Genomic DNA, 11580 nt, shown 5'->3' with positions numbered 1-11580 from the left:
GACAGATAGATATATTATTTATTGTCGTTGTAAGTAATGAAAAAAAAAACTGCTGGCCTGTTTGTTTGTTTGTTTGGCCTGTTAAAGGTGTATTTCAGCGTTTTGAGCGCTTAGTAGAACACATTACACACCCCAAATAATTTTAAATATTTTGATTTTTTGGGGAGTTTTGGTTGAAACTTAGTGGGTTTTGAAGTTGCTTTAGGGGGAAAACGTTTTGAATAGTTGGCAACACTGGTTGTCACTTGTCATATGTCTATCATCTATGGTCTCGGCAGTAAATTGTAAAGTCAAGGCAAGATACGAGAAATTTTATAATAAAACTATTGCATATTGCTTTGTAATACCTTGGAATAACGAGTCCTGCGACTTACTGCAAAACAAATATTTTTCATCTCAAAAAAATCAAGTTACATACAAACTACCAACAATTCCAACATATTTAGAGTGCAGTGTACACTGCGCCTCTAATGATAAAGCAAGTATTAATCCAAATATAGAAAGAATATCGTTGAATTAATTGTTACCACAAACATAAAAAAAAGATGATCGATAAATACTACTTATAAGTGATACGTGAGTGTTACGCATTCTCAATTTCTTTGGTACGTCATTTTTGTGATTATCCTTTATGTAGGTAAGACAAGAAAACTGTCTTGCTAAAACTCGTAGCTATTGAAACACAAGGAAAGTTTTATTGAAATCAAACACATATGAATAGCTACTTACGTTCTCCGCATATCAAATACAATAGTGGAATAGACAGAGTGAAAATGAAAGAGTACCCTGAAGACTCAGTTAAAGGCAGTGCAGCACCATTTAGCAACATGTTGAACAGTTACTACATGGATCCTACCGACCCCTGCTATGAAATTTGTCAAAGGGTGATTAGAGACATGACTCAGTATGGTGTTTGTGTTTTAAATAACTTTCTGGGCCGAGAACGGGGACTTTTAGTGCTTAATGAAGTTCTGCAAATGTACAGATCTGGGATTTTCAAAGTAAGTATAAATTCACAACTTTTTTACTTCAGTTAATGAATGTAAAGTTTTCATTCAAAATTATGGTTTAAGACATTTATTTTGCATAGGAACTAACACAATTCATTTAAATTAGAAAACATACAACTATCAGTTTACTAACTTGAAGCATGCTGCTTTTATTAAACTACTTACACAATGAGCTCTGAATTTTTTTTCGTAAAGATGTAAACTCAGCTTTTGCACTATCTTTGGCACCTTTTTCTCATATTATGAACTATGTGAATTGAGTCAACAAAAAATTTCTTGCAGGCTGGGCAACTTGTATCGAACCCAGGTTGTACAGATGCTCAGACCATACGGAGTGACAGAATAACTTGGATAGATGGGAAAGAACCACACTGCTATCATATTGGACAGTTGATAAGTCAGGTAATTACTTTGAAAATGCTACTTTAGTGCCCTCAAAATCTTAGCTTTTTTTATACTTTATGAATTTACATAGATATCTCATATACATGTTTGAAACATTGCATTTAATTTTATTAGGAAAACAAACTGGATATGGTAGGTTACAAAGAAATAAAATATTGTATATGATTCAATACTTATGTATACTCCACTAAATTAAATACACTTATTGTAAACCATTACACAAATGCAAATTAACTAAATAATGCTTATTCCTAACATTTACTGTAATTGCTTGAATATTATGTGTAAAGGTGCACCCTCACTCGGGGGCATTCCCACTCTATAACATTACTTCATCACAGAGAGCATTCGCTTGTAATGTAACATTGTAGATTCAACTTTGCGCATTACATAGCAAGTTGACTTCACCGTCACATAGCATTGATGTTACAAGTTGTATCAAGATTTTACACAGTCACATATTATCATTACAAGGTGCGCATTGTAATGCTTGGTTCTCCTCCCTCACTGATGTAATGCTTGACTCTATAAAATAAAATTTGTTTTATTTCTGAATAAATTTGAATCAAACATTTTCAGAATGTTGAACTACATGTTGCCTACTACCGGTTCGGGAACTAACCCGGCGAGAAGAACCGGCGTAAGAAACTCGCAATTTTATAATATTAAATTACAAGTGAATGCTCTCTGTGATGAAGTAACGTTATAAAGTAGGTATTATGTTTTAAACTGATCTTAAAATATGTATTAAACCTTAATTCAGTTTTTGCTGTGATAAAATAAAAATAAAAACTTTAATTTTAAGTCATCCAAACATTGATAAACGGATAAGTTTTACCAATGAGATAAAAAAAAATTGTCAGTGCCAACTTGCATTGAATTGCCAAAATATTTAATTAAAATAGAAGAACTTCCTTCATTCTGCATCTATATTGTGTGTACTAAAATTAATATTATATATATTTTATTTATTTAATTATTTAATTCAGGCATCTTGCCATGCCATTAGAACATTCCTAGTACACAAGAATATTTTCTTGCAGGTGGACAACATAATATTAAAAGCAAACAAAATGGCAAACAATGGGAAAATGGGCGACTATAACATTGATGGCAGAACAAAGGTAATTATGAAAATCAATATTTTAATAAAGTAAATATAATTGCTGTCTATAAAATATATCTCAATATAACACCTGTAAACTACACCTTCTTTACATGTATTTGCAACATTTGCAAAGATACAATAGAATTGCCTTAAAAAACGATACATGGCATTTTTTGTTTCCAGTTCAATGGATTGACGTTATTTTTTTTATTGTGACTATAGATTAAGCAACACAGGTAAACCCCTGTACACTTTTTGCAAATTTAGCAAATTATAGGTCTTGGAACCATTTTTAGGGTTCCGTACCCAAAGGGTAAAAACGGGACCCTATTACTAAGACTTTGTTGTCTGTCTGTCTGTCTGTCTGTCTGTCTCCAGGCTGTAACTCAAGAACAGTAATAGCTAGAGTTGAAATTTACACAGATTATGTATATTATATATAATGCCACTATAACAACAAATAAGTACTAAAAATAAAATTAATATTTAATTTTATGCCATACAACAAACATGATTTTTAGGCCTTATTGCTCTAATAATATATCAATAATGGCAACAGATAGGTACTTGATTTTTTTTAAAGTACTTAGTTATATTATGTTACTATAATGTTTAATAATAATTTTTTATTAATTTCGTGCGCGAGTCTGACTCGCACTTGGGCGATTATTGCCATTACCGCGTTTGTCTAATCATCACATAGGTAGGTACTAAAAAAGATAGCTAATCGTAGTCTGGCGCCAGGCGCTACGAAAGTTTCACAGCACTCGAGCACCGTTGGCGATAGCTATTTATACAACGCTGATAAAGACTGCCAAGCTGAAGTTTCTATGTTTGCCAACAATATACTATTTTAATACGGCCTTAAATATTACTTTGTTGTAGTAGAAACTGAATGGAAGCATTCTTAAATATTTTTTTTAAATAGCGCCAAAGAAAACAAATATATCCCTGACCCTGCCTAACTACAACAACAGTAAAGATATACAATATTTATAGTCTGGCTAGTAAATGATGAACGTTATACCACTTACTATTGTATAAAAAGCGTACAAAGTAGTATCGTTATCAGTTTATCTTTGCCAAATGTATCGCGAGCTTAGAATCGCACGGTAGATAAGGGGTGTAGTGGCGCATGCGCGGTACCGTTCTTGCGTACGTGATCTGAGACATGGCTCACATGGCGCGCAGCGCGGGCGGCGGCGGGCGCGGGGGGCAAGAGGCGGGGAGAGCGAGCGTTCAGGACGTATTGTGTTTACAAAACTATTTCATATTTACACTTCCACTTAGTAGGTACCGTACCTACGGTGCTATATTTGCAAATCCATAAGTCAAGTCAATCGTACTTTTGTTGACACACTCGTTATATTTCAACAGCTGCATTTAGGAATGTAGAAATACTTAATATAAATTTCTAATATTTTATATCATTCACTGAACATTCCAACAGACCTTGGATTAAATTATAAAATTTCACTAAGTACTTATTTACTCTAATTTTAGATCTCCGGTTGTATTGCATTGTCAAATTGGGTTATGTAAATTACCTAATTTGACACACATAACTTATCGATGGAGAGCTGGCGACAAAATCGGTCATGTGGTTGAAGCTGTATTAAAACTCCGTTAGCTACTTCCCTGAACAACCTTTTCTGATAATCTGCGTGCTGGCAGGCCGCGGGCGGTGGGTGTAATGGAAAAAATGTAGGTTCAGATACTTTAATTTTTTTTCCAAACAATTGCTCTGTACTTTTGCACCAAAAAAATAATTAAATCGATAGCGTGGTGGGAAGGGGTTGCCAGCGTTAATTAAAAGAAGGAAAATTATTATTATATTCATTTCATTTCACGCAGATTATCAGGAAAGGTTATTCAGCTAATGGAGTTTTAATACAGCTGAAGCCACATGACGAATTTGGTCGTCAGCTCTTAGTCGATTGTGTTCTTAAAAACGATTTACGACTTCTTTCGTAGTTTGAACTTTAATGCTGGCTCTGGGCTCATCCTGATCATTTAACACTAGAAAGACCGGAATTCTGAACTTCCTAGAAAGACCAAGAACGGTCAAATGACCCATCGTATGTTTTTACATTTTTTGTGTGTCTTTTTATTTCATTCATTTTGCTTTTGCATTTAATTGATCATGTGATTATTTATAAATGTAACTAATTTAAATTATAAAGCAAATATTCAAGAAAATTATTAAAAAGGCATTTTATAGACCTGCTACTGATATAATGACATTATGATGACTCCACAAGATTTATTGGTTTTGTTCCTGTATTTGAGCATAAAACACCGTTTTTTTTTTTCAGATTATATGTTCTTATTTTAGCAATAAAATCATAAAGTTACTCTTATGTACAGTAATTCACGTCTAGAAGCCATGAACATCTTGATGAAAATACCCTATTGGAAGACAAAACTATTATTTTTTCGTGTAGTATTTTTGGTCACAATATAAAAATCTTTTATCACTAAAGCTAAAAAAGTACAAAAAATATGATTTAGAAATGAAATATACTTAAAATTAGCATAAATATAATAGTTTGTATCATATTTTCATAGAACTACAATTCGCAAAATTTAGTTTGTTATTTGTTCATTTGTGTAGGTAAAACAAGAAATAAAATTAACTCAGCATAAATATTTTATTGAAATTCGAACTACTAATAAACCCTGGCTGTGTTAGGTCAACTCACGCAACAATAATATTAAAATTGACACAGATTTTTGTAGTAACGTTGATAATTTTCAAAAAACAGGGTGTTATTAGGCAAAAAACTTGAAATACGTTACAATATCAAAACAGGCAAGGCAAAAGGTTTTATTTGTGCACATACTATATTTGTAAATATATTACCATTATTTTTACATATAAAAATGTGAAATTTTAGACTATTTATGAAAATAAAAGTATTTATCCCACTTTTGTCCTATGAGTCATTGACAAGTCTATTTCAGTCGAGTTTTTTGTACATTTTAAATCAAATTTCAAATACAATATACAAACAAAACATAATTATGATAAAAAATTTGAAAGAAAAATAAAACTTGCAAGAAAAAACCCCGCTTTCTTCAGAAATTTTATTCAAGCGGTCAATTGACCGCTGCGGTCTTTCTAGGTAGGTTGTTATTTAAAACTTATAATTATTGAGCAATCATTAAAAACACGTTATCACAATTTAAACAATGGAAAATTATTAAATGTCACGAGAGGAAAACGAATTTCACACAACGGTAACAAAAACATCGCAAATTAAAAACGAAAATGCGGTCATTTGACCGCTCCGGTCTTTCTAGTGGTAATGCTTATACTATAATATTATAATAATATGCTAACCCTTTTACAAATAAAATTGTTTACACAGCGAATAACTATAGAAGGTTTGTCTGTGATTAGCACATTGAAAAAGTCACAATATAATATGACAGTCAAAGACCAGGAACTTAAACGCTGTGTAAATCTATTGTTATTAGTAAGACATATACCATCGATAAGCATAAAACGAATTCAATTCATTTATAACGAAACAGCGAAAAGGTTTACGGCGCATAAAGGGGAAAACCCTATTTCACAATCTCGCTTGGATGGCCTCATTCATTAGTCACAAGTTCACAACTGCGAGTAGGGTTGCCAAGTCGCTAAACCAAAAAGCCGGACAAAGCAGCCAGCTTGGCCGGACATTTCTCCAAAAAGTCCTGCTATTGAGTACTTAGAATCTGAAATCTAATGCCTGTTTTCACCAACCGCTTTCTAACGCTAAGTGGTTCCCTAGCGGCCATTAAGGGTACATATCCTTCAAGATTTCACGAATTTTTGTGCGTCACTTTCGTCCTTAGGGCGTAAGAACTTTTGCAAAACATTTTTTTTTTTATGTATTTGTTTAAGAGATATTCGATCCGCAAAGATCGCTAGGGAACACTTAGCGTTAGGAGACCGTTGGTGAAAACAGGCATTCGTGTAGCAATACGTTCGTAATTTTCTGTTTTATTAAAACAATTTAACATACACTTTTACATTTTATTAGGTGTAAAACCGTCTAAAATTAGTAGGATTTTCATATAAAGTTATTGATTCAAAGCTCTACAAAAGCCGGACTCCTCTTAATTTGGGCCGGACACGCAATCAACAAGCCTGACCGTGTCCGGCTTTATCCGGACGCCTGGCAACCCTAACTGCGAGTATGACGGTCTCAGCTGTTTGTTGGTTTTTGTCTGAGAAAGTTTTTATGAGTTTCATCGGTTAGTTACTGCTACTTATTGTAAGTATAATTGTTGTGTTCGAAGCACTTGATTAAACAATAACAAAAAATATACCTTGACGAAGTTATAAATTGTGTGTGATCTAAAATAGACCTAACATTTAGACTCTTCAGACGCAAGTAAAAAAAAATTGAAAATAGAATCTGTTACAAACTACAGTTTATCAAAAAAAAAATAGTGCCTCTCGTTTGTAAGAACACAAAAAGTGTCAGAGAAATCTGTAAGTGTCAGAAATTAATTAATCGTAGTTCTTTCTAATTACAAAATAATGTGGTAAAGACTATTTATTTGGTGTGAGGTAACTGTTAAATCCTCAGACGAAATAAAAAGTCTAAATCCTTTAAAAAGTCCGTCTGGAAATTGTTTCCTATATTTTTAACTCAACTATACAAATAAAATTAATTTCCGCATGTTTACAGTCCCTTTTTTGTTAAGTATACTTATCTACCTGAGTCTCGTAACATTGCATTGCTCACCTACTTGATACTTTCGCCTCGAATACGCTCATATTAATAGCCACGATGGACCAAGATTATGATGGTCAATGATCGATGTCGATTTTGGTTATACTACGATGATTACAATTTCAATATTGTCAACGTAAAGAGGCGCCTTTACATACCAGCAGGGCTAGTATAAAAACATGGGAAAGAATCGACATACTGACAGATTTTATCGACAAAATGGCGGATTTTTTTGTCTTATATGATTTTTAACTGTCACTTTGTTTTGTCTAACTGTCACTTTGTCTATTCTTCCGTAGAAAGAAACCGTTTCTATGGTGACCATGCTACGCCTGCAGATGATGCCCCACTATTTAAATAATTGCTATATATTTACAAACGTGTTTAATGTTTATACTAGCTATTTGACCGAGCTTTGCTCGGTATTCCATAAAACACGAATAAAATGACATTTTCTAAAAATGATTCCTAGCTAGATCGATTTATCGTCAGTAAGCTTCGACCTGCATGCTTTTTCGCTCGGCCGGAAGATCTTTTGGGGCGCCAGTCTCCACTCTCCACGCATATAAACAATACATACGAGATTATCCTAATTATAACGTCTTGTTTACCAGGCCATGGTGGCGTGTTACCCGGGCTCCGGCAGCCACTACGTGAAGCACGTGGACAACCCCAACAAAGATGGCCGCTGCATCACCGCCATCTACTACCTCAACCTCGACTGGGACGTCAGAAAATACGGTGGCTTGCTCAGGTAGCCACGTTAGATCTTATAATGGACGTTTTTCTTATGTGTGTCATTTTCATATAATTGTCCAGCGATATTCTAAAAAGTAGCCCGCATGCAGCATAGAGATCGATCAATGAAAATGAAAATGGAAGGTGCAAACTGCAATGTTCAAGTTTTAGGTCTCTTAGGGCGAGGAGTTAGCGGGGCGGTTTTGCGCGCATGGGGACACGCTATAATTGGTCGATCACTGATCAGCCGGGCTGTTATTGGTAGATCGCAATCAGACGGTGACTCACTACCCAACATCAACGTCGCTCGTTGTGTGTTTCCTATTCGTGTGATGTATGTATGTTTTGCGTTTTCACTTGATTATTATTTTTTTATTTCCAGAGTGTTCCCAGAGGGACTGAACCAAGTGGCAGACATCGAACCGATATTCGACAGGATACTGTTCTTCTGGTCCGACCGACGGAACCCTCACGAGGTGCAGCCGGCGTATGCGACGAGGTAACTACTGACTATAGTCCAGACGACGAATCGAGCCACAAAACTTCATAAAAATGCTAACATATTTTGTATGAAATTCTGTGCCCAGTCTCGTCGTTCTGATTTCAATAGATTATTATTATATGTTGCGAGTAATTTTTATATTATGTTACTTAGGAATATAAAGCATAAAACCAATATAGCGTTAAAAGCACGTTTTTGAAAAAATAACGGCCATAACCTTTTTCTGTATGCCCTTAATTTGCAATGTGTTTTCAGGTACGCCATAACGCTATGGTATTTTGACTCACACGAGAAGGCAGCAGCACGTAAAAAGTTAAGTTAGTATTTTGTTCATTACTTCTGACTTAGTTGTAAGTACGTCAAATAAATCTTATTGTGCATTACGTCCAGAACTCCAGTCAATGCTGTTGGTTTGACTTTTCATGATAATACATTTTGAAGATTGATAGGAAATTACTGGGTCGAACGAAGCTGCAATAATTAATATACCCAACTGTAAAAATACTAGCCGACAGTGAAAGGTCAGCGGATAAGGGGCACTCCTTACTAGATATTATTTTAACGATTTTCAAACATTTTCTCTGTAAAAATATTTTAATAAGTCTTACATCAATATAACTGTTTTTTTTTTCAGAAGAGCGTGGTGAGGCGTCGTCGAGTAAGTGATGTTGGGAGCGGCCGGGCGAGCGGATTGCCTGCCCGTAGCGATTCATCGATTCATCCTACGGTATGTTTGTTTATTATATCATACTATATCCTACTGTATGTACCAACCACACACTTCTATAAAGTATACAGTCAAACGTTAACCACGTTGGACTGTTATCATAGAAGAACATTTCCTCCAGATCCACGATGATTGCAAGGCTGTCTATACGATTCAAAATTTGATTGCGTGAATGTAGACAAAAAGATCTTTAAATTAAACATTGTTCTTGTACAATCTGCCATTCGGGAGGCGTGTGAATTATTCACAAATAGTCTTCGATCTAGTCAAACTCGTTCGTAATAATTTACTTGTAATGGTCCATCGCAACAAAGTTTTGTATAAAATCTATAATTCTTTACAGATATACGGATACTGACAATGAATTGTGCCACGATTCAAAGGAATCATCGAACGCTTTTCCTACCACACTTAAGGAAAGGTGTCGCAAAAGAGACAGAAGGAAAACAAGAAAAAAGTTTACAATTTATTTTGAAATCATAAAGTACCCACTTTATATAAAATAAACTGCAGGATACGTGTTTAAACAATCAGTGAGTCGGACTAGATAAAATAAAATTTCTCTTATTAATAAAAATATTGTCACAGTGATAACTGATCTATGTTGCTGTCATTGTCTAATACATGGAAAATACCATAGGCAGAGAATGGAGACTGCGGATTGGATTAGTTTGAGCCTAGAGAATATATATATATATATATATTTTTATTAATAATTGGGTGTAACTCATATGCCATTGTAGATTATGTATATTTGTATTTAACGAATTATGTTAATGTGAAAAAGTCATATTTTAAGTTTCATTATTGTTCGCTTAAAGTATTATTGTATGTACCCCTAAAACATCGCGAATTCTCTCGCAACATGTACTCGTGTGTGATGATCTAGTTAACTATAGTCTATTCGCGTTTAGTTCTTGGTGAATCATTAGTCCAATGACCGATACCGCAAGTGCGACTGCAGTGCAGCGGAGCTACGCGACACGATACGTCAGTAGAGCTTGTCTAATTTGAAATGACGCGCCCCACCACTTCACTAGTTAATATAAATCAAAGTTTTTGTACTGGGAATACGAGGGAGACGCGCGTCATTTTAAGTTAGACAGCCCCTACTATGAAACGTGAAGTGTCGCGTCGCCTAGTCCGTACCATAGAGGTGAGACCGCGCTAAGCGACACTACACCACATCGGAGTGACGCCGCACGTCACAGCCAAAATATATATTCTTTATATAAAATCAAATGAAGTAAGCACTACGCGTCCGCGGCAGCGACTCAACGTGGCAAAAAACGTCAGTTCTATGGAATGTGAAGGTATGTGTCGCTCCGCTGCAGCAGAGTGTTGCTTAGGCGTCCCCCACATTAGTGTCTGTCCAGATGAGGCGTTTTACGCGCGAAGTGTATACGCGCGTTTCAATTTCTATTGCATTCAGATACTGCGTTTTACGCTACAAACATGGACTCGAAGTTATCACGCTCCAATCAAATAAGCATAAGCGTCGCGCATTGGTGCCGTGTGACGTGTGTGGAGATTCACGCGGCGTTCGCGATGCGTTCTAACCGCTTCCACTCTCCAAATTGTGACTGAGGGGGATAAACGCCAAGGCGAGCGCCGCGTGCTCGTTGCACACACGTCACACGCAACCAATGCGCGATGTCGCTCACACGCCCGAGGAACGCGTATGCCTAATACAGTCAACACTTAATAAAGACAAACATGTCAGTTTTAGACCACTCTTTTATTGACGAATGGGAGTAAGATATATTTAATTGTGATATTTGCATCATTGGTTAATTTTGACATTTTCGTATGACGTCATAATGAATTCGAACAGACTATAGTGTACTATGATGTTAAGGATCATCACATAGGCGATAACACGAAGACTGAGTAATGAGGTAATATTTTAATGATTTTAATTTATTGTTATGATATTCGAATTTTAGCTACTTACCTGTATATTGTTATACCTTCAACTATGTATGATATTATTATGTACCTAAAACTGACACAAGAGGACGACACTGATTTTGCTTCTATGTAACGACCACAAAGACTATATAATATATTTTAACAGGTAGGGAAAATTTTATAGCGTTTTGTTTTATTTTTTATTTCTTTTGTTTCTCTTTTACTCACGCCCCAATATGAAATAGTAGATATTTCATATTGGGGCGTGAGCAATAAGTACGCGGTACGCCTATCCACAGAATAAATAGTAGGTATGCGTGAAATCAAATCGTAATAATTATTATTTTGTTACTTAAAATATTCAAGTGTTGTCCTTTATTTCAACAGTCAGAACCATTTATAAATATAGTGAGTAGATAATAGTTATGATTAGACATAAGAGCCAATTT

General features: G+C 35.0%; 1 protein-coding gene across 2 annotated transcripts; it reads left to right on the top strand.

The window, feature by feature from the left end:
• Positions 1–262: 262 nt before the first annotated feature.
• Positions 263–9220, top strand: LOC121726202 (prolyl hydroxylase EGLN3). 2 transcript variants are annotated; one of them, XM_042113442.1, is made up of 7 exons: positions 263–1001; positions 1293–1412; positions 2459–2539; positions 7868–8007; positions 8374–8490; positions 8749–8810; positions 9131–9220. In XM_042113442.1, the coding sequence occupies exons 1-7, from the start codon at positions 714–716 to the stop codon at positions 9157–9159; spliced, it is 837 nt and encodes a 278-aa protein (XP_041969376.1). In that variant the 5' UTR covers positions 263–713; the 3' UTR covers positions 9160–9220. The 2 variants fall into 2 exon arrangements, with proteins under 2 accessions (XP_041969376.1, XP_041969374.1); XM_042113440.1 differs by having other exon boundaries at positions 9128–9220.
• The last annotated feature ends 2360 nt before the right edge of the window (positions 9221–11580 follow it).

This window comes from Aricia agestis, chromosome 4 (genome assembly GCF_905147365.1).
Source record: "Aricia agestis chromosome 4, ilAriAges1.1, whole genome shotgun sequence".
Classification (NCBI taxonomy): Eukaryota; Metazoa; Arthropoda; class Insecta; order Lepidoptera; family Lycaenidae; genus Aricia; species Aricia agestis.
Note: the sequence above shows the minus strand (reverse complement) of the source record. Positions and strands in the feature narration are given on the sequence as shown.